This window comes from Patagioenas fasciata, chromosome 12 (genome assembly GCF_037038585.1).
Source record: "Patagioenas fasciata isolate bPatFas1 chromosome 12, bPatFas1.hap1, whole genome shotgun sequence".
Classification (NCBI taxonomy): Eukaryota; Metazoa; Chordata; class Aves; order Columbiformes; family Columbidae; genus Patagioenas; species Patagioenas fasciata.
The window spans coordinates 24,043,970-24,070,164 of record NC_092531.1 but is presented as its reverse complement, the minus strand read 5'-3'; the positions used below and the strand labels follow the sequence as shown (position 1 = coordinate 24,070,164).

General features: G+C 39.9%; 1 protein-coding gene across 3 annotated transcripts; it reads right to left on the bottom strand.

Moving 5' to 3' along the window:
- Positions 1 to 465: 465 nt before the first annotated feature.
- CEP152 (centrosomal protein 152) lies at positions 466 to 26,024 on the bottom strand. Of its 3 annotated transcripts, XM_065847872.2 has the most exons (27): positions 25,868 to 26,024; positions 23,601 to 23,723; positions 22,120 to 22,220; positions 21,824 to 21,890; positions 21,254 to 21,595; positions 20,564 to 20,732; positions 20,130 to 20,270; positions 19,056 to 19,195; positions 18,542 to 18,742; positions 16,953 to 17,100; positions 15,538 to 15,629; positions 14,627 to 14,790; positions 13,880 to 14,087; positions 12,915 to 13,028; positions 12,675 to 12,805; positions 12,356 to 12,484; positions 12,073 to 12,208; positions 11,150 to 11,329; positions 10,366 to 10,635; positions 9,762 to 9,893; positions 8,844 to 9,494; positions 7,134 to 7,308; positions 3,456 to 3,537; positions 3,263 to 3,369; positions 2,374 to 2,530; positions 2,022 to 2,125; positions 466 to 1,757 (listed from the first exon to the last, which is right to left on the bottom strand). In XM_065847872.2, the coding sequence occupies exons 2-27, from the start codon at positions 23,685 to 23,687 to the stop codon at positions 751 to 753; spliced, it is 5,235 nt and encodes a 1,744-aa protein (XP_065703944.2). In that variant the 5' UTR covers positions 23,688 to 23,723; positions 25,868 to 26,024; the 3' UTR covers positions 466 to 750. The 3 variants fall into 3 exon arrangements, with proteins under 3 accessions (XP_065703944.2, XP_071670191.1, XP_065703945.2); XM_071814090.1 differs by lacking the exon at positions 12,915 to 13,028; XM_065847873.2 differs by lacking the exon at positions 10,366 to 10,635 and having other exon boundaries at positions 25,868 to 26,022.
- Between the last annotated feature and the right edge of the window lie 171 nt (positions 26,025 to 26,195).

Here is a 26,195-nt window from a genome sequence, read left to right as displayed (position 1 = left end):
ATGCAACCCCATGGAAAGCAAAATGTTAAGAGGAAAAAACCAAACAAACCCAAACACCACATTTTCTAGTTCTCTTCCAGATGGGAGCAGGCCTTTAAAATAGCAGCTAAGCATCAGGAGGAACATTACTACATCTCCAATTTACGTTGATAACCTACGCTAAAGAACACCTGCAAAACACAGTTATTCTAATTTATACCTTTCTCCTGCTGTACCAAAGAGAAGAATAGTTGAAGTCTTATTTGTTATAATAATTTAATGAAAAAGACAAGTAATTTTGCTTTTATTATGGAGATGCACACAGAGGCTTAAATGGGGTCCTTCAAAATGGAAAAGTCTATTAAAATACTTCAAACAAATCCTAAAACATCTCTCATTGAGCTCTGAAGGAATTTTCATAATCATTTAAAAAGACAAGTTACAGTAGCTTTGTTTTAGAGAAACACCACACTGCAAGCTAAACAATATAAAAATAGGTTCTATTTAATAGATTTGTATATAATACACTATTAACAATTATGAAAGTTATTACAAAGGTAAACAAAAGTCTATATTAATATATTTCAAGTAACTTTATCGGATTTCTTCATGTAACACTCAAATTGTGTCACGTTGACCATGAAATGGCCATAGCAGAACAGGTTTTCCCTAATCCTCACACTTTTATTTAAATATCAAGTCGTCTTTTTTTTCCTCCAAATGAGGAATCGTTGGTATTGGTTCAAGTTAGAAAGTGGGCAACCAAAACCACTATCTTGCTGAAGAGACCGGGGTTCCCGCATTGTTTTTTTCCAAGCATTTATTGCAGCATTTTCCTCTATTTGAACCTGGTGCTACACCAAGTTGTGTGACAGAGTTTGATTTGTTGGAGGTAAGGAATGAAGCATCCTCTGGGTTTGTCATCAGATGGCCTCTACTGTACATTGTAGTGCTGCTTTTTGCGCTGAGAATCTTGTCGTTACTAACGTCTGTCCAAGAAGTAACAGCATTTTCATCTGCTGGGGAGAGCACGGTGATGTGAGGAAACTCTCGGCAGCACGCAGGCTGTGCCTGCACGGGAGCGCTGCCCTTCTGTTCGGGATACACGAGAGGCGCATCAGTGCCAGGCAGCTGCAGGCTTCCGTTCACAGAGCTCCATTCACTGCCGCTCCCTTCGTCCTTCTCTGGAGCTTCTTGAAAACCAAATTCCCGAGTTCTTTTAGATTTACTTTTCCATTTTCCACATGACTGGATAGATTTATCCTCTTTCAAGACCATTCTTTCATTCTTGCTCTTAAGCACGTGATGAGCTGGCCCAGAGGTGGTATGGCCGTTTGTAAAGCTGGGTGCATGCACATTTTCTAATGTTACCTGAAAAGCAGATGAAGCAGCATTCTGAGGTGCTATATTACCAGCAGCACACAAGAGTTCTTTGTCTACATTTACAGTAGGGCCATATTTTTCTCTTCTTCTATCTTCCTTTGGAAAAAACTCTGACAGAGCATCTCTTGAAGCACCATTCAGATTTTTAGAATTATTCCCATTTTGAACATTTGAAGTCTGTGTTTCATGAAGCACATGGTGCGTTTCAGTCTGCACGGCATCGAACTGCTGTCTCAAGTCAAGTGGTACACGCTTCTGTACAACTTTACCATTGGCTTTTTCAATAACGCTTCTGCCACATGATTTGCCTTCCATATGGTTTGACCTAGTCTGAAGCGTGCCATCTCTTTTTGAGTACACAGCTCCACATGGTAGATCAGAATCTGATAGCAGAGCTAGGAGAGAAGGGATGGCAATAGATTAATTAAAGGAAATGTTAATGCTGGAAGAAAAACAAGGTTCTTTTGTGGTTTTTTTGTGGGGTTTTTTGGCTTTTTTAAAAAGGAATTGTAAGCATTGTCAAAATAAGCACCTTATATTTACATCTCCATTAACGAGCTTGTAAATAAATAGTACTTTGCTTTCCATCAGCATTTTCATTACTACATGCATTCAATCAGGTATGATGACTAAGAGAACAACTGTAGAACCCAACATACCTGAGTGGGTAGACTTGCTTTGGGGAAGGTGTCGAAGAGGCGTTTCCAGTCCTTTAGCCATTGTAGCAAGCTTACTGGCAGCATTCATTATTTTCTTTTCAGCTCTGCCAAGAATTGCAGAACACAAAAAAAACCCAGTTAAAGAGTAGCTCCTTTTCAACTCTGCCTTTTCCTCCAAGGTAACGTTAGTGAGAACAGCATGCCAGGCTGCTCGGTAGTGACCCCATGCCAATCTGAGCAGACTCGCAAGACTTCAGGTCATACACCATTTGCTCCAACACTGAAACACCAGATTAACATCTACACACCTCTTTCAAAACCAACAGCAATTTCCAAACATATTTGAACTTACCCTTCGTGTTTCCCATTATCAGTAAGAAGTTGTTGAAGGCACGTCAAATAGTATTTGCGCATTTTCCGTGCAGTTTCTTGGCGCTCTTTTAAAACCTCCGCTTTGATCATTGCAGCGGCTCGTTCCTTACTTTCACGGATATAACAAAGCATATCACCTACAAACACACTTCATTAGTATCAGTTTTCCCCCAGAAGGAAAAAAAAGCCAATGCCACAAACTGGGAATGTCTGACGGACCTGGAGCAAGTCAGCAAAGGCCTGGATTTACCTGCCAACATTCCACTCAATCCTCGTGCCAGGTGTTGCCTGCTGGATAAATGCTCCTTAAGACCAGAGCAGGTGAATATGAAGCAGCAGACAGGAACTCGATTGTCCAATTCTGCATTTTCAGCAATAGAAAACACTATGCACAGGGATTTGGGAGGAACGTTAGCTGCTAAAATGCAGGTCTAAGTATCCTTTGAAGGCAGTGCAGCTGGCATTTGAGGACCTGCTGCACTGAAGTAAGACAACCTGGTGCTACAATTAACCCTCTCTCCTCAGCCAGAAAGTTGCTGATTAAGCCAGAAGGCAAGATACAGCACAAGAGAAAAGCAGATTCTCCCTCAGGACAAGTTGCAGGGCAGGTGGATTGTTTGCTAGAGAAATAAGAACAGTTCTCAATATACATTTTACCACTTTAAAAGACTGAGTGCAACAAAGCAATTAATCTTCTCTAAGATTATGGTGACAACTCCATTTCTCACATTCACTCTAGTAAGAAGGAAAAATCTACTTCTCATGCAGTTTGGCTGTCAGATTCCTGTGCAAGTTGGCTGAAGGAGAAGGAAGTGACAAAGTAAATTATTTTGCTCTCCTAACTTTTTAGCTAAGACTTTAGTACTTACACTTAATCTTGCTCACAGCTCTTATGTACTGAGCACGCATTTCTTCCAGCCCTTTCACAGAGTCACAGTATGGACAAGGTTTTGAGACGCCTCCCTTTGACAGTGACCTGAAACGCACATAAGTCACACTGAACCAGAAAAGCAGCTTATATCTTACAAAAAAAGAATTGCCTTGGTTAAAATTTGTAAATACCTTGGTGGTGTTACCAGGTCTTTCAGTTTAGTATTCATCTGAGAGCTTTCTCCAGTTAGAGCTTCTAAAGCCTTCTCATTTCCTATTAAAAAAACCAAAAGCATGAACCATTCACTGGACTTCTCTAAATTCAGGCTGAGTTGAACAGAAGATATTACATATAAACTGGTATATATAAACTGTCTCTGGTATAAGAGCTCAATGTCACAAAGCATCATCAGCAAGTGTACGGCTGTCACAGTAACAGGCACATAGGAATCGACCACACTACACTTCAGTGAAGCCTGAATATAAGAGTCATGTCCTACAGTAATTAAATAAGCTTAAAGCCTTCATATGCCATTACTAACACCATGCTGGACGCAAAACTTCTGAGATACCAGGTGTACCTATAGAAAAAGGACGGGGCGGGGGCAGGAAATAAATAACAAGGGTTGTTTCGACAAACACAGGAAAATAATTATTACCATTGGGCTAGCAGTTGTGCCTTCTTTGGGGCAGAGAAATAAAGGATAAAACTTGTTGGTTGTTGTTTGGTTTGGTTTTTTTGTTTTTGGTTTGTGAGTATTTTTAATGACCAAAACCCAGTATTACAGAGAAAGGCTGGACTTCCACACTGAACTCTGCTCAGTGTTACTGAGAAGCCACCACAGAGAATGAGAAGACAGTGGGGCTGAAAAAGCCCAAAGCATAGGACTTCAAGCTGATAACCAAGACTGTTGATCATGGCATACAGATAGTCCACCTATAGGCCACCTCTTGAAAGTTAAAGAACATTAAAACCTATTTATTAGTTAAGTTTACATGCTATATGGTCGTCAACAAATGAGCACAGAAAAGCTATTATGCAAAGTTAGCCACCTGGCCTTCCTCACGTATCTGCAAGCTGGCAAAAACCTTTCCCTTCGAAACATACAGCATTTTACTCCTCCTCACTGAGCACAAAAAAATCGAGCAGGCAATTGAGACTTTTCATTAAAAAAAGAACACAAAACCAAACCAAAACCAAACACCATACACATGAAAAACCCACCACAACACATACAAACCACTGTCTTTGGCAAGTAAAACTATTTAGTCACTTGATACAATCTACCACCTCACATATGCTCTCCCCAAGCTGACCATTTGCCAAACCTGCTTACGGTAGCCACAGCGACTTTTCACTGAGCCATGCTCAAACAATCCTGCAGAGCTCCTGACCCTCAGGATGCAGACTGAGACCTCTCCTTAGCCGGAACCTTCAGCAAGTCCAATTCCTGCCATGCTCTAAGGAAAGCCTAAAATAAATGCCCTGAACACTACTGTGTGCAGCTTCAACTGCAGAAGCCTTCCTTTCAGTGATCCTTCCAAAAACAGAATGGATATTTCATATCCATCATTGGTAGAAACCATCATCACACAGGAAAGAAAGATTTAAGAACTAGAGACCTTTTCTCAGTCATCTGTCCTGTATTTCTCATTTGAAAGTGACACAAAGGAAAAAAGACATCTTGATTTAAAAGGCATAGGCTAAGTAAAGCCTACTTACATCCTACTTTAATGTTCACTGCTATTAATGCAGGAAGGCACAGGAAAACTGGTCAGTGGTTTGTTACTACTGGTGCCAAGAGGAAACAAGCAACATTTGGGGCCAGTCTGGTCTCTATACTCCCACTATGAGTGTTGTGCAAAGTAGCAATACAGCCCCAAAGGAGAGGGCTAAAGATCTCCCTTACTTATACACATTTATAAGTATGTGTGTGTACATGCACACGCGTGCATTAGCTGTGTAACCCTCATAGGCAACAGGATCCACATGTACATATATTCAAAGAGCACCTGTAACATTCAGTTTTCCTCTATTCTTTTCCTGACACACATGAAAGAGTGTTAAAGCAATATGTAATGTTTAAAGCCAAGAAGGTAGGGGAGTTCCTTAGGGGCGTGGGGGAGAGGTTGGTTTGTGGTTTTTTGTTGGGAGGGGGGGGGTTGGTTTGTTATTTTAAGTGTGCACACACACCCACTCCATCCACCGAAAACCATATGATGCAACAGATGAAAGACTCGGGCAGCCAGCAAGGCGGAGTCATTCCAAGTTTTCTTTAGGTGGCTAACAGTCCTAACCTTGGATTTGCTCTGACTTAGCTGCATGCTCCCTCACAGCAAGCTGAAGATGTTTATAGGCTATCTCCAGCTCTCTTTTCAAGTTCTGGCACACAATCTCTCTGTTTTCAAGCTCCTGGCACTGTGCACAGCAAAAATCTTCCTGAGAACCAAGTTTCCTTTTTGTACATTTCTGACCTGCAATGGTAATTGCTAGAAGTTACACATTGATCATGGGACTAAAAAAAGGAATTAACCAACCTTACTATTTCCAGTGCTCTACTTAGGAAAGCGTGTAAGACATTAGTCTAAAATAATCACAAGAGGCTGGTACCCTTATACAGAAGGTGCGGCAGCATCTGTTGAGTCCTCACAGCCTCAATTCACTCCCATCAGTGATGATTTGAGTCTTCAGTCAGTGATATGAGACTTGTAGGTTGATTTTTTTAATATCATTTAAAAAAAACCCAAATTACAGCAGAGTCTTTGGAGTGAGCTGAAGGAGACTCTCCCAGCTGGGAAGCTCCACATGCGGCTGAGTCTGGTTAAGTTAAGAAATTCACAAAGACTGGGCTACTTCCAGGAGAGCAGTGGCTCCTCTCTCTAGCCAGGGCAGGGAGCTCTAGAGACAGAAGAGCTGCGCTGCTTGTATTGTTTTGTGTTTAATAGATGGCTTGTTAGTTTGGTGTGGAAGGAATTCCAGCCACTCTATAGGCATAAAGCCAAACTCTCTTGCATTTTCTTCCTTTATATTTTTTTGGTTGTGTAAGAACTCAAACTAAACGGAAAGCCCCAGAGAGATTTCTGTGCCTCCCATAAAATTCTTCCCTAGCTATGCTGCCTCCAGCTTTGCCATAGTACATGTGACAGCTTTGGGACAAGCTACAGGACTAAACTATATATGGGGGGGAAAGGAAGGCAGGAATGAGAAAGGAAAAAAAAGCAAAGCTTCACCTGAGGATTTGCATTTTTTCAGCTACATTCTTGATCTAAAGAATCAGAAAAACTACTATGCCAGATGAAGCATAATTCTTGACACAATATCTGTTACATGAATGTAGAATTTCTCATCTTTAGCTAATGTCAAGAGCAAGTGGTACAATTCCATCTTCAAAGCTCTGGTTTAGTATTACCCTTTTACAATATATACTTTAGACCATACTCTGCTCATCATGATCAATATGGACTTGCTTATGAGCTGTTATATGCCAAAAGTATTAATGTTCATATGTGCACAACCCCCCAAGAATATTTACACCTAGAGCAGATACAACAGCTCCTGATGCATAGCTTTAAAGAGCAGAGAGCTACTAGCATTTAATAAAATTAAAACTCAAAGTCTAGGACTAAAGAAGTAAGCTGCAGACCTGTAGCATTTGTTGCACAGTTTGTGACTTAAACATAGTACAAGCTACTGCAACATTAAACAACTTTACGGTCGGAAGAACTGCATCTTCCTCCATCACCCAAAGATTCACTAGTTAACTAACTATACATTAGAGTCATCGATACGACATAGACTGTTAAAGACTGCTACTAACAAGTTGAAATTAATGATACACAATTTGCCAGATTAAAAACCAAACCCAATACCTTTGTCTGTTCCAGTTTCCTGCAAAGGTGGCCATCTCCTCAGCCCACTTTGTGCTTCCGCTTGGTGTCCAACATAGCACAGAGGAGGCCTTGCCATGTCCCCAGAAACTCCTTCACCACGTTGCAGGCAAGAGTATGCTGCTTGATTTACATTACTCAGTAGTTCTTCATATTTCTGCAATTGAAAAAACACTTCCTGAAAACCCAACACCTAGCAATAAAAAGTGTTCCACACTTAAAGTAGGTAAGCAGTACTTATGCATAAAAACAAGCAAGCCTGGCCACCAAGTAGCTCTAGTAATTGTAACGCAGGTGCTTAAAACCTGCAGTAGAACTGTTGATAGCAATCAAATTGGGAGGAAAATGTGTATTCCAGCATATAGAAGTTTTTCTTAGTGTAATTCACTGAAACAGCATTATCTTGAGTTTTATTTTGGAAACATCAATAGTGCTTAATATTGCAGAACTATAAAGTGTCTTTGAATAGTTGAAACTAACTTGTTTTTTAAAAGGCACACCCAGCAGAAAAGGGACTAGATGCCTTTAGAGCTTCTGCACAAATGTGGGTTGTAGGAGGATGGGAAAGGCAGCTGGAAGGATGTAGCTCCTTTATTGTTATTATGGTAGCATAAGATATTACTAAGAGGTTCAAAGACTTCGCTAGACAAGGTAGTGCAAGCCAATCTATGTTTTGAAGTTCAAAGCCACATTAAAAATGGTTCACCAAGAGACAGACGTATCTGTTACAGAAGATGCACCCAGGCGTAGGATAAAAACCTAGATTTTCTTTACCATCGTGAAAATAACTCACCAGAAAAAAAATCACCTCTGAAACATATTAGTACTAAAAAACTGGCTAATATTGTCATGAGAAATCACTTCATACTCATTTCCCCCACATCCTGCTTTTTCTTGAAAGCAAGACAGCTGCTTTCTCTGCCCTGTTCTTGGCCAGCTCCCCAGCTGCCAAACGCCGGGTGGAAATGGCATTTCCATTGGGATGCTCCCCTTAATAAAAAACTTACAAGCATAAGCATTGCAAAAGTCAAATCTGCCAGAAGAAGAGAAACAGAAGCTTTTGCGCTGAATTCTACTTCGCCTCAAACTCCTCTAGAAGAGGGAAGGATCTCTTTCCTCATTTGGGCAGACACATTGAAAAGGATTTCCTCGAGCCACAATAGAGTTAAGCAACACAAAATATTACAGATAATGTGCAAAAAGGGTTTACTGTTTTCATCTTTATTTGCATCACAAGTGGGGAAAAAAAAAGTAACATGATCCACGATCACTGTCCAATGACCAACGCAAACTGCCAAATTTCCCAAAGAAAAAAAACAGCTACGAGCCTTAATGACAGAACCCACCTCAGAGGCCACAAGGAGCTTTCAACAGGCTCCCAAACTTCAGATGGTGGATTCATCTCTTTAATTTATGAATCTTGGCATTAAAGAGTGACACTCCTAACCTGGTTCTCTCTTTTTTAATGACCAAAGGTGTCAAAGCTGCACCCAACCTTCCCCTTTTCACTTGTCAATGCTACACTTACTCCTCTTTTACAGTTTTAAAACACTGTTCCTATCAATGAACTCACATATTAGCTTCTCTGATTTTCAGGATTACGTAGATATGTTATATTGGGAAAATACAGGTACGAGTACAACTTCTCAATTCCCTTTTCTGGTCAGCAGTTACAATTTACAGAAATATTACCTCTTTCCATTCTCGCTCTTCCTTTTCCAGAATAGTGTAAACTGTGGTTCTGTAGGCCTTTTGTAAGTAAGCCTTCAGTTTGTCTTTGCATTGGCGGTTTAATTGAGCAGGAGCATCAAGACCTTTGTCCTTCCAAGACGGCTTATGATGTGTGCCCTTGACTAGTTCTTCGTGGATTTCACTCAACAAATACTCAAGCTCAACCAGGCTCTTCTCCTCATACTGATCAATTGCATCCTGCAGTATCTTTCTTTCCTGAGCCTCCCATTCTCGCTGCTTTTGGTCTAGTAACATCTTCATTTCTGCCTCTTTCTGAATGGAGAGGTCATTCTTCTGCTTTGCAAGATCCTCCTTTGCTATCGCAAGTACCTCTTTAATTCTGTTTCTATGCTCATCTAAGAACGATCGGTAGTCTCGCTCGTTTTGCTCTTGTATCTGCAGGATTTCTTCTTGCTTTTCTTTGTTCCATTGAGCACGGGCTTTTGCTAGTTCTGCTTTGATCGCTGCAGGGAATTCTTCGGTCTTCAGCTCCAATTCCTTCTTGAGAGAAATCACCTTTTCTTCAAGTTCTTTCATTCTTGGTCCGGATTTCTCTGTATTCTCATATTCTTTTTTCCATTTCTCTTCAGCAGCTGAGAGAACTAGAGCTAACTGGTGAACACGTAAGAGTCATTATAAATATATACATACATAAAATATAACCCTGGGTCATTATCAGTCTATTTGAGATGAATTTAAAAATATTTTAAATAGAATCCCATATAGGAAAAAAAAAATGGATCAGAACCAGAGTACACTAGAAACACCTTTCCTTAATGATTCCCCACCTATGCCTGTATTCATTCCTCAGTAATATATGTGTGCAATTTGGAAGACCGAACTGCTTATCAATACACATATAGAAGTATTTGGGGCTACCTGCTTTGCTGCAGTCTCTTTGTGTTCTTTTTCCCATTTTTCTTGTTCTATCTTTAGATTTACTTTGTACTCTTCGAGGTCTGTTAATTCTTGGAGCCACTTGGCACGAGCGTGGGTTAAAGCTGCCTCTACCTACAAGCAGACAAAAACAACCTACTTCAGTCACCACCCCTGCATACATTTTTATTATGACTTTCATGTAAGAGTGAACAAATAGACTTCAGTTTGGATTACCTATATTTACAGAAATTGAAAGAATCGGACCAGCAGCATCTCATGCATTCCTTGATCCAAAAAAAGTTACCAAAATGGTGACTATTCAATTTTTCTTAACAAAATGATATCAACTTTAAGTCAGTTTGGCTCGGTTATTTTCAAAAGTCCTGCAGAACTTGTTCAACTGTGCAAAAAATTAACAGCTAAAAAATATCAAGCTACATGCTATAACTTCTTCAGAACCTTTTTTTAAATATATTTCTAATATGACAGATATCAACTACTGAGTTTAATAGAAAGTTAGTGGAAGGGACACTTTTTTTTTAGGTGACTTAGTTGCACACAGCAGTTTCACAGGCTCCGGACAGACAGAACAATTATTGGTTACCTGGCTAGAAAGATTTTTACAGTATTTATTTTGCAGTTCTATTTCAAATTCTTTTAAGGCCTCTTCAGAGGTCGTATTTTCTTTCAGAGCCTTCTGGACCTGCAGCCTCTGGTCTTCAACAACCCCTTCTAACTCTTTAGTTGAAGCTTCATCCACAACTGTCACCCGGTTTGTTTGGCTGCTGCAGTCATTACACTCAACTGCAGTTCTCCTTTCTTCCAGCCTTCTTTGCCATTCTCTTTCTAATTTTGCAAAGACTTGTTCTTTATTCTAAGGAATAAAATATTTTTAAGACAATCTTCCCGGTGTCCAAATAGCTAGAATTTAATTGGTATTTAACAAATAAAACTGTTTACACCAATAACCTTCCCTAATTGGAGAAAAGCAAAACCATGCTCAGAGAGCATAGAGTTTGGTAAAGAATGAGTTGTTTTTTCTTCTTCATCACAGTTTTCTTCTATGGAATAAGATACACAAAGTACTTCTATATGATAACTGAATTCAACAATAAAGTGTAACCACCCACCCAGGGATCAGGGTGGAAAGCTCCAGCATATTACCAGCTGTGACATACAGGACAGGGTTTGTTTTTTGGCGGGTTTTTTCCCTGAAATCTTAAGCCTGTGTAATACCTACTGCCTTCTTCAGAGGCTGCTAAAATTATAGATCCTTAAAAGCCACTTCAAATGGCAGAAAAACCATGCATAAGTCTATCCCCATACAAGTTCTCCTTCCGAAAATAAACCAACAACAACAAAAGAAACCCACAGTCTAAGTTCAATACCTCTTTCTCCTCCTTTTCCCAGTGAACTTTGGCTAATGCAACTTCCTCTTCAACCTGCCGTTCTTTTTCTTCCAGCCACTTCCTCTTTGCTGCTAACATAGAACTGCTGTGTTTCTGTTCAAGCTCAGCCCTCAGAAGGTTGAGAGAATCTTCTTTTTCTTCTAGTAGCTGTTTCTTGAGCTAGGAAAAACAAAAAATTCAAGTATACTCCAAGGCATACTGAACTGCTCTGGTTTAAAGAGATGAGAATGCCTAAGAAGCATGATTAACTCTCTAGAGCCTGTGCACTGATCTGACTGATAAGATTCCACTCTCAAAAGGAGGTGTTTTAAGGTGTGATATCAGAGGTTATTACAGGTTGTTGCTCTAAAATAAGTCTTCCTATCAAGCAGCTTTATTCTGACCATACTTTGAGCTGCACCTCTTTACTGTACTTCCTTAGCAAGGCAGTTCACCTAGTTAAGTCATTTCACATAGATTTCTTCAGAGGAGCAAAGATTCTAAGCAACATAGGCTAAATTAATTATGACCTGACAAAAACAGTGTTTTCAGATCAGTTTTATATAGAGAGAAGAGAGCTTGTATTGTCATTCAGTTTTTGGAAAATTTCTCCAGAATTGAAATGTCACACTGCTGACTAAGCAGTCCTCAAGAGTCAAAATAATGAAAGCAGACTACGTAAAAATTAATAGCTATTGGAAAGGGTTACTTCCACAATATTTTAAGCCCCAGGACACAACAGCACATTAATTTAACAAACAATAGGTCACATATCATGTCTGATATAGCTGCATCTCTTCCAAATATCTTTCCCAAACAAGGTATCATCTTTCCCAAACAATTACGAAGTTAAATATGCTTATGGATATTACATCTTGAAAACAGTCTGAAATGATATGGTTGATAGGTATTTCTACTAGTACCTTCTCTTCCTTCAGCTGCTGCTCTTGCTCAAATTTCTGCCTCAAAGTAGCTTCCAAGGTGTCCTTCTCCTCGCAGACTCCAATGTAACATTCCTTCACCGAAGTCACCTCTCTGTTCAGCTCCTCTATGTTAGCCCTTCACAGGACAGATCATTTATAATCAATTAGTCTTTACACCCCCAGGACAGCAAGTCTGTTTTAAGAAAAGCATAACCAGCACCGAGGGCCAGACAAGTAGTATGAAAGTTTCAGTAAAAGTGGGAAGAAAAAAGGTAAGTCTTACTTTAACTGCAAGATCATCTCTTCATAAGTTTGAATAAGCTGCTGTTTTTCTGCAGTGTATCTCTCTAATAGGTCTTTCTCAAAATGTGCTTTTGTATCCTCATGATGTTGCTGATAAGTTCTTTCCCACCTACGATTTCAAGAAAGGAAAAAGCTTCCTAGTTTTTTTTTTCCCCCATCTTTTAAACAGGGTTCAACTTTTCCTTAAATAAGAAATAGCATTCTAATGTTGACCTCCCCTTGTACCAGAGAACTGGTACAAGATTGTACACACAGGCTGAAAGTTCACGAATGGAACCAGACGGAGTTTACAGACTCACCTGTCAATGGCTTCTTGTTTATCCTGATCAAAATCCTGAACCATTTTTCTCATCTGACAACAGAGATCTTGATTTAAGTTTTTCAGTTTTTCTTCGTTTTCCTTCAGTTCTTCAATAGTGGAAGCATGGTTCTGGACAAATGGGTCAAGTATTACAGTAAGTGGGTTGTAAAGAACTGGTTTTAGTTGCAAGTTTTAGCACAGGGTTTTTTTGTAGGGATAAGCAGCATCTCTGTCTCACCTCAACTTCTTGCAGCAAAGTCTCATTAGCCTTTCTGAGCCTTAGAACTTCTTCCTTAAGATTATCAGAAACTGAAGGACTGGCCACCGAAGTATCCTTCAGATTTGTGACAGGCTAACAATAAACAAAATTAAGATGATATCTTTCATGATATACATGACCTAGAAGTTGACTCTCTAAAAAAACAGTTAAGGCTGTCAAATAAAAATTTTACTTAGAAAAAAATGAAAACAAAAAAAAAGGAAATTGCTGCAGTGCCAGATGTAACAGTATCACTGTTATTCTAGATGAATTCTTGGCACTCATAGTATCAGGGTTTACAGCAGCACACACTCAACGTTGTGTTTGCAAGCTGAGTGACTACTATCATCCAACAGAGCACACGCTTCTCAAGGATATTATATTCCTATCCCACAACCAAGTCACAAGATTACAAGAGCAGATGGTACAAGCCTGATCAATTTATAGAGGGAAGTTAATAATGGGTGAAGAGAGATGCAATAAAGAGATTCCTTGTTGATCAAATTACATAGTGAAGACCCTCTGAAGGCAATCTGTTCAATGTTCCATTTGTATAACCTAATGATACTATCAGCTTTCTCAGAGAAATTACAAGATCTTTTTGGCTAAAGAAAACCTACTTTCTTCAATGAAATTTAGTTCTGAAAAAAAGCATAGTGGCCATCAAGTGCTTTTAAGCAAGTGAGTCGTCATATCGGAACTCACCCAGTAAGGCACATGCTGCCCAAGTTCGGCTAGTCACTTTGCTTCTTTTTCAAAGACACAAAACAAGGTATCATCGAGTGACAATACTTTCCTTAAGACCAAAAGACAGATTTACTTAGTTGCTATAATCACTCAGCTGTGAGTAGAACTTTGATCTGTTTTCATAAAGTTTAAATGTTTGTTTGGTTCACTAAAATCCAGTGCAACTTTACTTTTAAAAAAAGCGTAAAAGAACAAACCTCTGACTCTTTCGATGCTTTTTCTGCTTTCAACAACTGCTTGTATTCCTCTAATGTCTTCTGGCAATCTTTAAGATCATTTTGTAATTGAGTAATCTGGTTTCTCTTCATTTTATTACTGCTCAATAAACGTTCCAGCTCAGCTTTTAATTCTACAATAATTTCATCTTTAGAGAGCTCTTTTTCCACGTCTCTGTTCTGTAATGCACTAGTAAGGAAGACACAACAAACCACATTTATCTGAAAGCTAGCAGTAGCAAAGAGCAACTAATGCTACCACAAATACAGATGTCTAAGTAGTAAAAAGAATGAGAGAACGTGAATACAAATGCCATATGCTTTTTCATTATGTTGTAATTAATGTACAGAAAACTCATCCATTCAGCTGCTTCTCCCCAAACTTCATTCTCACATGATGTGAGGTATTTTGAGACAACTCAAGTGGTTGCTTTAAAACAATGGCTTTAAGAAAATCTTTAAGGAAAATGGTATCCATGCCTATAATCCATACAATTCAAGGAACAGCAACATAGACCCTATAAAATCTGAAGATTTATTAAGCAGCAATTACGCATCTAATTTACGGCATCGGTCCAGCTTCCTGTTTCTCAGATTAGCTCACAATACAAGTAGTATTTCAAGTATCTATCAAACTACAGGTTGATCCAGTAAGACCATGTTTTACACATCGCTTGTTACATTTCTTGAGGATTTTAGATTTTTCTTTTAACAAGAATCACTCAATACCTGCAGAACCTTGGTTTCTTCCCAGAGATATTTTTAATTCCCAAGTCTACATAGGAATCACTCAGGTTTGTATGCAGCTCTCCACCTGCATAATTCAGGAACACTCCAAGCTTGGCAGCAGACTCATACAAAGCTATTTCTTCCTTCAGTTCCATTAATTGTTCCTTAAGTGACAGAAGAAAAATTACACTGAGCACACAAATACACAGAGCTCTTCTTCCTAAATTTAGTTGTTTTTAGCGGTATTTACTTGAATCATGTAGCATTCGACTTATTTATACTATAATTTTTGATACACCTAGCGAAGCATATCTTATATCTACAAATTAGTTAGGGAATATTTTCTGTTGTTCAGTATATACTATTGTTCTTATGACAGTTCATATATGAAGTTCAGCATTATTTCTTTTGCTCTTACTTCTTTCCTGCTGCCCTTGTATAGTAAAATGGATGTTAACAGAAGTACATAGCTGGGAAGACAGTGCTACTTATTAGGGTTAATGATTTCCAAGATCATTTAAGTCAAATATATGAACTGAACTGGAAACACTGACTCCCATTCATATTTTGCAGAGGGCTCTCTAGCATTCCATTTTGTGAGCAAAAGGGAAATTTTAGAACATATTATCTTCAGCTGGCCCTATAGCCTAATTAAGTCAAGAGATTCCCAACACATAGAATTTACATTCTTCTTTTTCCATTATCAGGTTCGACATGTGGCTATCATACACATGCCCAACTCTGTTTTAACTAAAAAAGAAGCACGCAACACTAGATGAAGTAGCAAGTAGCCCTTTACTGTAGAGACGTGCTTGTTTCCCCAACAAAGAGTTTAAACGACCAACATCTGAGCTATAATGCCCATCCCCCTAAAAATCTAAGTGGTAAAATATTGAATAAAATTAATTAACCTGCAAAGCCTTGTTCATGTTATTGCTTATCATGTGTGCAGACTGAGCTTGTTGCAATTGAAACCGCAGCTGATTTGTCTCCTGCATCGAGCCTATTGCGGGAAAGAAAAGGGAGAGAAAGACCAAGTCATAAACATGCAAGAAAGACTAAGCAATCTGAAAAAAGATCACTGTTAAAAATTATCATGTTGATTCTGGTAGCAGGCATTACTCTGTCTATATTTCCTCGGTCTCACTAATAAAAAATACAAATAACGAAGACAGGAATATTTCTGCCCGAATTGAGCAGGTGGAGGTTACTACAGGTCTTCAATTTAAACTGCAGTTTGTTTTAACGTTTGGGAATTACTGTGGCTTAATTTTTTGAGAATACTTAATGATAGCTTTAAAATAAATACCACAGGGAGCAAGATGTGCCAGATGTTTGCTTTCCTTGTAGCTCATTAGAAACAGCAAATGACATTGTGTGATTGTGCCAGACGTTCAGCAGGAACAGGACCACCTTGGAAACCAGGGCACCTTCCCTTATCCCCAGGTGAAAGGTTTATCAGTTGGTCAATTTATCACTGCTTTAAGGCATTTGATGATTATAGCTCAGAAAAATCATGGCATTTCTTCAGCTGACAATTGTACTCTTTAAATATCTTATCACATTTAGAATTACTTATTTACCACATAATACAGATCCAATAAAGTTTTTATTCTCCTCTATCCTGACATTTAGCACTCTCAGAGAGATTTTTCTTGCAGACTACCACAGTTCTCAGACAGAACATGCCCTTAAATTTAGGATCCAGGAAGACAGACATTTTATTTAGTTAAGACGTTTGGATTCTATGAAAAGACATACACTACTATTAAACGACTTCAATGTGTAAAGGTAGGCACAGATCAAATAGACAAAGAGGAGAATATTTCACATGCGAAGCCTACTGCTCTAACTCTCCAAGAACCAGCCTCCAGCAACAAAAATAATTCTATTCTCTTTGAGATCTGAATTTAAAACGGCAATTCAAGTCAAATGCCTAACACAAAAATAAGCAGCTTGCTCCAAAAGGCCATTATTTAATCCAAAACTGAGTTTACACATATGCAGCACAAAATGCATACAAAAATAGTTTAATCATTTTTTGCTCGGGGTTCTGGCGGGTTTTTTTGGTCTGTTGGTTTGGGTTGGTGGGGGGGTCAATTGGGGGTGTTTGTTTTTTATTTTATTTTTATTAGTTTTTAAACTCCACTCTAGAGTTGACTAAACTTCACTTAAATCTGACTAACACACTGCATAGGAAATGGTCTAGTACACATTTAGCTTGATGTTGATTCTATTTCAACAGAAACAAGGGTGTACAGTTTTTTTACTTTAAAAAATTGAGCCACTTCTGCAAGGCAAGATCAATTTTGAGTAGAAGGCTGACCTGTTTGCAGTAAATTTGCACACTGCTTTTGGCTTTCTTCTAGGCTTCTTGTCAGCCGATTTATTATTTCGGTTTTTTCACATTTGGTTTCTTCCAGCATCTTTTGAAGTTGCTTAACATGCTCTTCTAGATTTTTGCAAAGTTCTTTCTAGGAAGAGAGATTATTCATGTTACAAACATCTAGGCATCTAGGACAGCTTCAGATACAGAAAGAATCAATGCATACAAGTCACAGGAGAAAAAGAATCAGATATGTAAAGGGGCAAAGGCCAGCAAGATGAACCACGGATCAAACGCTATCCTTGGCTGACGAGTCATCTCTTACAGCCTCAAAGCTAAGTCTGCACTAGGACACAATAAGTATGCTCACACATAAACATACGTGGATGTGCACTGTTCCGAATTTCCTAGAGCAGTTTCCAGCAGGTCAGATTAAGCCCTGTAATTCGCCTCATCTAGTAGTCCACTGCAGAAAAATCAAGCCTCCACGTTATTTATATTAAGCCTGAGTGTAACTCAATTTAGTTTATTTTAACTGAGCTTACGCCAAGCTAGCAACTTCCAGCGCTTCATAAAAGAGGAACTGTACTTTATATTTTTACACGATATACAAAGGAGACCTTCATATAGCATTGCTTCCACTTACCTACACAGACCTGGGAGGCACAGTATTTTGTCTTTATACCTTTTGACTTTGCTATTTTCTCTCAAAAACAGGAGCTCTCTCTATATACCCCAAACTTACTACCACAAAAACTTCTTTTGCAGTAGAGACAAAGCTGTGTAACTTTTGCTGTGGTACTAGGAGACAAATTTAGCAGCACACTCTTGTTTACAAGCAAGTGCTAGTTACCTTTTCAAACATACAACCCATTTATTTTCTATTTGAGAAAAGAATTACAGATCTAGAATTAAAGAAATTTAATTCTATTTCCCTTATGTGAAAAAAGAGGACAATTTATTAAGGCCTGCCTAGACTACATTGCTTGAATATTTCTCATAATGTAATGGACTCTTATGACAAGTCAGGCAGAATAATCTTAATAAGCTTTACAACCATATGACACAATCCATATCAAACCCCATCTTAAAGCCAGCCTTTATTCCCCTCCCTCTCTCCTTTCAAACCCATGCTTCTGAAATAAAGGGATTGTTCAGTGGTTAGGAGTCCTTTATCATTTTATGACTAAAGCTTGGTTATAGACTGTTTAGTAAACAGGGGCTTTTTGCATCTAAAAATCACATCATTTCTTAATTAGTTCTTAGATTTATTTGCCGGTACTCTTTCAAAAAGAGACTGTGCACAGAATGAAAGCTCAGGAGAGAAACTAAGGCAATGCGTTCCTGCTTCCTCTGCATCTGCTACGTACAAACTCGCAATTTCAGCTCACAACTGCCTGGAGATGTTTAGAAAAACATACCACGCAGGCTTCATAATACTGAGACTTCTGTAGAATTTCCTTTCCATTTGCTTTGTAGCTTGCAGGAGGAGTTATTAGAATTAGAGGTCAAGAAGCACAGTTTAGAAAACAAGGGGAGCTCTACAGCCTCTCCAGTACAATGCTCAGCATCCTAAAATAATTCCTCACCTGTTCTCGGAGTGCAGATTTTGTAGTATCAAGTTTCTGCTCTAATGATAATATTTGCTTTTCATACTTCTGCTTGAGTGCTGAAATAATGGCCTCGTGTTGTTCCCTGGCTCGCTGAAGGGCATCTGATCTTTGAAGTTCTAACAGCTGCTTTTGCATACTTTCCATGGCAACCTCTGCCACTTTGGATTGCTTCAATATCTGTAGGAACAGTATTAGAATAGGTCCCAGTTACATATATTTTACTTTTGCTCCCATTTTCTGTATGTCAGTTCAGTTTGGGTTTGTTTGTTTGGGTTTTTTGTTATGCAAGACTTGCTAAAAGTGCTCAGATAATGGCTGGATTTAAATACAAACTACCTTCCTTTCACCAACGCATCCTATTCATTCATCATATATCCAGCTTCTGCATGATCATAAACAGTGTTTCAAAACACTAACATTTATGTTTAACACTAACGCACCACAAATAGAACTGTAGAGATCTTCTACAATAAGAAGATATTTGTAGTACCTGCTCCTCATTGGTAGTAAGAGTCTGTATTTGAGTCTCAAGGGCCTTTATTTGGCCTTCAAGATGCACTTCCCGTTCCTTTCCATTCTGATAGAGTTTTTGAGCCTCGCGAAGACTAACAGCCAAACCATCCTTTTCACCTTAAGAGAGAGACATAAAACTTGTGTGAGAAACACGGCCAGCCACCCAACAACTTCACGGTACACCACTGTTCAGTATCTCTGCTCTACAGACCCATTCACCAGGAGCCCTCTGTCTTATACTGTACACAACAAGCAGAGGACAAAACAAAAACACTCTCAGTCTCTATTCAGTAACAATGTTCTCCCTCCAGTAGCTGGAAGCACTCTGAGATACTGTACCTTCAGAACCCTACTGGAAACACACCCCATTCTGTCAGCACTAGGAACTACCATTAATCCTTATACCATTTAAAGGGAGAAACAAACTATTTCCCCTGGAGGAACAGCCAAGACACAGCAAAATGCTTGACAGCTGAAGTTTTTTCTCTCCTTTGCTCCTTTTGTACTCTAAAAATTATATTATCTAATTCCCTAAACCCCTGACTCTTCTTCGTCTGTTCCTATAAGAAAGGGGAGACCAAAACAATCAGCAGTCTCCACTACAGCTTTGATGTTTTGGAAGAGCTTCTCCTCACATACAGCCCATGAAATAGCATGATCAACCAGACAGCACAAAAAATCCAAGTTTAATAGATGTACATTTCTCCTGTTGGGTTTTTTTTTTGTTTTTCTTTCAGTTTTAATGCACTATTGGGCAAATTTCTCACTTTTCTGAACATTTTTAATACTTGGCACACAGGGACTCTGGAATACAACGGTGGTCTTGAGAATGTAGTTAAAGTTAAGACAATTATGCACAGTGAGGCACTAATCCAGAGAATTTTCTTTAAAACAACACTGAGGGACAGAGTTAGGTCCACGTAATCGCAAATCAAGCTTATAAATATGATCAATACCTGCAGAGACGCTACCTAAACCAAAGTTTCAGAACAAAATTTGCTATATGTGAATAAAAATGGAAGAATTAGAGATCCGTACAAAACCATTTTACCTTGGACCATTGAAAGTTGATGATTCAAATACCTAATCTGCTGTGCACTCTTTTCCAGCTTTTCATTAAGTTCTTCCAGTTGTCTCTCTCTTGCTTTATTTAAAACTTGAAGTTGAAGAATCTGCATCTTTTCTGAAGAATCTGTCAGATTTCACATAGCGCACAGACAAGTCAGTGCGGTCAACTAACCAAGGAAGTCATGGCCATAAACAATTCCTGCCCCAAGACACCACTTTCATACAGTGCCAAATTCACTGTTGCTTCAGACAAGTGCACCATTTTTTAATCCATGTTTAATTCACATTACCTGATCATATACCTACTTTTAGTTGTCCTCTTATTAAAAATCTACCAAAATCAACAGGTTTTCTGTTGCCAATTTCCATTGGACTTTTCACACAAGCTTATTGCAAATCTAAACAGCAAACACTTACTTTCATCATTGCCCAAGAATTCATGTTGCACATCTTCAAATACTTCATTTCTTCTGGTTCCTTCTTGCATTACTGGAATTTTTTGATGAATGCCATTTTGGTATGGTTTATAAGTCACTTTGTAAGATTCTGGTAATTGACCACTGACAGCATCAGATGCAACAAATTGCTGTTGTGACAACGTATACATAAGAGGAGATAAATTAGACCTACAACTGTAGTCTTGCTCACTTAAAATCTTTTTCATTTTACAGACTGACATTAAGAAAAGCTCTAGTAGCTCTTCACTTTCAGGCTCTAATCCAGCACACCATTTATGTGTGACAGAAATTTTCATGAAAGCTTCCACTTTAGGAAAGCAGTGAAATGTCAACTTCAATAGAGTAAGCACACACTGAAGTGAATCATATTCATTCTACTTCATGGAATTCTACATAGCTGAGATGAAGAAAAAAAGAGGGGACCATGCACCACCACCAAACCCCCACACAAACACCATCAACACACACATATGGAAATCCAGTTATTTAACACTTTGTTGCTTTAACATACAAAATAGACTACAGAGCTCTCTCATCATTGTTTAAACTCTTCAGGGACCGAAAGCATTTAGAAATATTAACTACCAATAGTTAAAACCTGTGAAATTTTTCCAAAAGAGACAGAAAAATGCATCAGCTTCTGAAATACCTTAAGGTGTTCCTTTGGAGCATCTGGAAAATTTATTATTTTACTTTGAGGATTGTTAAATTCTGGTTTATGGCCATTTGTGTAGGGCCTGAAGTTTTCAGGAAGATGATACACATTCTGTTGGTAGCAGCTTGGAGCATTAAACCCATCTCTACCAAGATACAGATCATCAGGAGCCTCTTGACCATTCTGGCCACAGTAATCTTCCTTATCGTCATATAAATGTTTCTTCTCTTCATCAGCTTGTAGGCCATTCCAATTCTTTCCATGTTTTTCAACATGATCATTTTGCTGGTCACATAAGAATTGTTCAAGGTACAGATTTTGTCCTTGCTCATAGCCCTATGAATTCATACAAGGTTTAAAAGTTACCTCTCAAAACTCAGATTTCCTCCTACTCCCCCACCTTTTTTCTGGGTTTACCCACCCTCAAGTTAGAAACACTTCAAACAAATAGCAAAACATGTCACCTACATGAAAGGTATTTCTCTCATGAATTTCAATAATATTTAGCATGATATTATGAACAAGCAGTTCCTACTAATTGTATCAGTACTCATATAAGCTTACATTTTGAGGATCACTTATCAATGGATGATTGTTCCACCTTCCATCACGCTTCCCAGGCTCGTGTGATCTAGAGAAAGACAAGTAGCTTAACTATGTACTTACAACTTCAATAAATAAAACAAGTGATCTGGTAATTAAATCAAGCCACATCTAGTTTGTTTCTCATAGAACACAAACCATACTGCAAACTGCACTACAGCTCCCCTTTTACTTGGGTTGCTTTTACACATCTCATCAGCTGGGATTTTGCTCTCTTCTCAAAAGCACAACATAAAAAATGATGCAAAATGCCTTACTGCTCCTCAGTCTCATGAATGCTACAGTCCGAAGAGCTGGAGAGCTGGTCTCCACTGTCCTCCAGCATATCATGGGGAAGGTCTGTCAATAGCTGTTGCAACTGAAACAGAACAAACTACATTAATCATATGCTTTTCAAAAGAACACAAACAAGTTTAGTCCAAAGAGACAGGTGAAATAGGCCACTTGCACAAAATTCTGGTTTTCTTCCTCCATTGAAAAATTCACAACACTGGAGTTCACAGAGAAACTTACATGACAAAATGCTTGATAGACTAGAGTACCAGCCTAACAAGAGTTTGCCAGAAAAATTCCTAAGAGCTGCACCAAAGAGAAGTAAGGGAAACACTGCCAGACAGACATGTCCCAGGACAGACTACTTCTGAAGTCTTGGATTATATGTTGACTAGGGAACACAGCATAGCCTGTGTTTTAGCCTCCTTTCAGCAGGCTAAAAGTCACATCCCACTGAAATATCTACACCACGTACAGTTTTGCAAATCCCATCTTGCCCCAGTTCAAACATGTACGACCTACAAGGATTACCGCTAATTTATTCCAAAGAGGCTGCTTTGTTCTTTGTTCGTGCTCGTTGCCTCTTGTCCTGTCACTGGGCACCACTAAAAAGAACCTGGCTCCATTGCCTCTACATCCTCCCTTCAGGTGTTCATACACATTTAGCAGATTTCCCCTCGAGCCTTCTCTTCTCTGGGTTAACAGTCCCAGCTCTCCCAGCCCCTCCTTAGAGAAACGATGTTCCCCTCACACTCTGAACTTCGAATGCCATTTATGTGCTCTCTCACACACTGTAATAACCCCACAGTTAATTCATTACTTGTTCTCCTGTACAAGCACAACATTCTTCATCTGGGTAGAAAGTTTTGGAACACACATCAGATTTCCTAGTGTTTGCAATAGCATGTTTCCAAGTTGAAGAGCTACTTTTCTGCACATTTTACCAATTTTCGTTGTGAAACAACAAGAACAGAAACATCTGAAGTATTTCAACTCAAAAAAACCCAACCCCAAAATGTTTGAATGTATTTTGTTAGAGACTTAAATAGGTAACTTATAATCAGAATTTTAAAATTATAATTATTCATTTTTTTTTTTTCTAAGCTAACCAAATTTTCAAGTGAAAGAGAGTTGTTGTTTTCTAAGTATTTTTAACAGGTGAACAATCTGTCAGGAAATACAAAATGTAGGTGACACTGGCCTTTTGCATGTGGTCTACTGCATGGCCAAGGAGTAACAGTCTTCCAGCCACTACATATGACATTGCAAAGCTCTTTAAGATGCAGCATCTCATTTTCTCTCTACTTTTTATGCCACTGGTGCAAAGCACAATCTGCCCTCTTTTTTGCTCTTACCAAAGACTCCAAAAAACCTTTTTATTTTTTAAAAAAAACACTTAAATGAAAAAAAATGGGAAGAAGCTAGATACACAAGTCTTCAGATGAAATAATTTGCTCTTTTTCACCTCTTGTTCTCTTGCATAATCCTCTTGGTCATAGTCTTCATCTTCATGTTGAGTTTGTAGAGCTCCGCTATCAAAGTCAAGGGACATTGTTGTCTAACAATGTTTTTGAGCATTCAGCAAAACCTATCATAAGACAGGAAAACATCACACATGAGTAAAAGGGGGAGGAAATCAGAAAGTACAACCCTCACTTCCTGAGTTAAGTAGCCAAATACACACACAAAAATACAGTTTTTGAAACAAACATTCCAGATTATCAGTATAATTCACTTGATCTTTTGTTTCTCAGTATAGCAAATGCTATTTGTTTCTAAGAAGTTAGTACTTAATACAGATTATTTGGGCTTTTCATATGCTGACATTATGAAACAATTGAAGTTCACTTAAAATCAGACATTAGTTTCTTCAAGTTCTAACACTGTATGTAATACATACACCGCGATATACGTCGATAGTTATGTCCGCTTTCAAGTCTTGCTTAATTTATTTCTAGAAAATAACTATATTTTGTACTAAATACTCAAAGTATGCTGCTACTCACATATTTGGGTAATTGCTCTGATAGGAAAAGTAAGAAAACTATCATGGAAGTAGGAAAAGTATCACATCAGTTCCAAATGTAACTGCTTAATGAAGAGACTCAGACTCCCATGGACTTGTCTCCTCTGAGCAGTGAGTTCACAGTAAGCTACAGCGTACAAGTGCTGGCCCACATGTGGTTGCAAGGTAAGTTATTCCCTGATGAAGGGATACTCCTGACAGGCAGATATGAACTAGAATGACTGATGAAGATCTTACAGAACAGCACATTCTTTGAGCATACAGGTGTAGCATATGCTGAAATCTTCACTCAGTATAAGGTTAGCTTTACAAGAGCATTATCCCCAAGTTAAAAGACATAATGTGTCATTTACTTCATCATCATAGAATAGCTTGGGTTGGAAGAGACCTTTAAAGTTCATCTAATCCAACTGCCCAGCCATGAGCAGGGACATCTTCACCGGCTCAGGTTGCTCAGAGCCCCGTCCAGCCTGGCCTTGAATGTCTCCAGGGATGGTTCATCCACCACCTCTCTGGCCAACCTGGGCCAGTGTTTTACCATCCTCATTGTAAAAAAATTTCTTCCTTACGCCCAGCCTGAATCTCTCCTCTTTAGTTTAAAACCATTACCCCTTGTCCTATTGCAACAGGCCCTGCTAAAAAGCCTGTCCCCATCTTTCTCATAGGCCTCTTCTAAGTACTGAAAGGCTGCTGTAAGGTCTCCCTGGAGCCTTCTCTTTTCCAGGCTGAACTCTCTCAGCCTGACCTCACAGCAGAGCTGTTCCAGCCTCGGATCATTTTCATGACCTCCTCCAGGCTCAGACCAATGGCTCCAGGTCTCTACTGTGCTGAGGATCCCAGAGCTGGACACAGCACTGCAGGTGGTGCCTCATTAGAGCAGAACAGAGGGGCAGAATCATCTCCCCCAACCTGCTGGTCACATTTCTTTTGATGCAGCCCAAGATACAATTGGCCTTCTGGGCTGCAAGCACACCATTACTAGCTCATGTCCAGTTTTTCCTCCTCCAGTACCCCCAAGTCCTTCTCTGCAGGGCTGTTCTCAAACCCTCCATCTCCCAAACGGTGCTGATACCAGGGCTGCCCAACCCAGGTGCAGGACCTTGCACTTGGCCTTGTTGAACCTCACGAGGTTCACATGAGCCCCCTTCGAGCTTGTCCAGGTCCCTCTGGATGGGTTCTCGTCCCTCAGGTGTGTCAGCTGCACGCCTCAGCTTGGTGTTGTCTGCAAGCTTGCAGAGAATACACTCAACATTCTGTTTAAAGGACCTGCTTACCCACTGATATTCAAGGAAACTCTCTAATACAGTTACCAGGAATCCTAACAGCAGTACCTGTCTGTGCGCCCATTAAAACAGAAGATTACAGTGCGACTGCCCACGACACCTCTCACAGGATGGTGCTGAGGCAGCTCAGCCATCTCCCCACAAACCCGCAGCAGCTGCAAACGACCACCCGTCCTCTCAACGCCGTTCCCAACCCCTCGAGCTGCGGCAACAGGACGAAAGGGCCCAGCCGTGGGAGCCGCGGGCAGTCACCGAGGGCCGGCAGGAAACAGGCCGGGGCGAGCTCGCGGGGTTGCACCTGGCGGAGCAATCGCGGCCGCTACCCAGCGCGCCCGGGGAAAGCCCCTCCAGCCGTAGCCCCCTTCGCCTCGGCCTCTGCGGGGCAAGAGGAGACAAAGCACGGTCTCGAGCACCGGGACTCACCTGAGGCGCCGGACGCCGCACCTGCCCGCCCGCCTCTCCCGGGCACAACAAAGGCGCGCCCACCGCTCTTCCGGGTGACAACCGAACTCTGCGCCCGCCGCCTTGACTGACAGCCGCGGCTGCCAACCGGCGGCCGCAGCAGGGCCTCTCCGCGTAGGCAGGTAGAAGGGCGGGACGCACTCGCACCGCCCCAGTCGCGCTTGGTTATGCTGCAAACCCTCCCCCGCTGACTGTTTGAAAGCCGGCGCGCATGGCAGCGGGAACATGCCTGGCTAGCTGATTGGCTAAACGGCCGACCAGTGGCTGTGGCCGTTTTCTGGAGGGGCGG

What these genes read in the sequence shown, in the direction of transcription:
- CEP152 (XM_065847872.2), bottom strand. Translation starts at nt 23,687, where the DNA reads ATGTCCCTTGACTTTGATAGCGGAGCTCTACAAACTCAACATGAAGAT. An exon ending in GTAAAAATCTTTCTAGCCAG is followed by an intron (nt 9,894 to 10,365) that starts GTAACCAATAAT and finishes GTCTGCTTGTAG; the next exon opens with GTAGAGGCAGCTTTAACCCA. An exon ending in AAGAGACTGCAGCAAAGCAG is followed by an intron (nt 9,495 to 9,761) that starts GTAGCCCCAAAT and finishes CGTGTTCACCAG; the next exon opens with TTAGCTCTAGTTCTCTCAGC.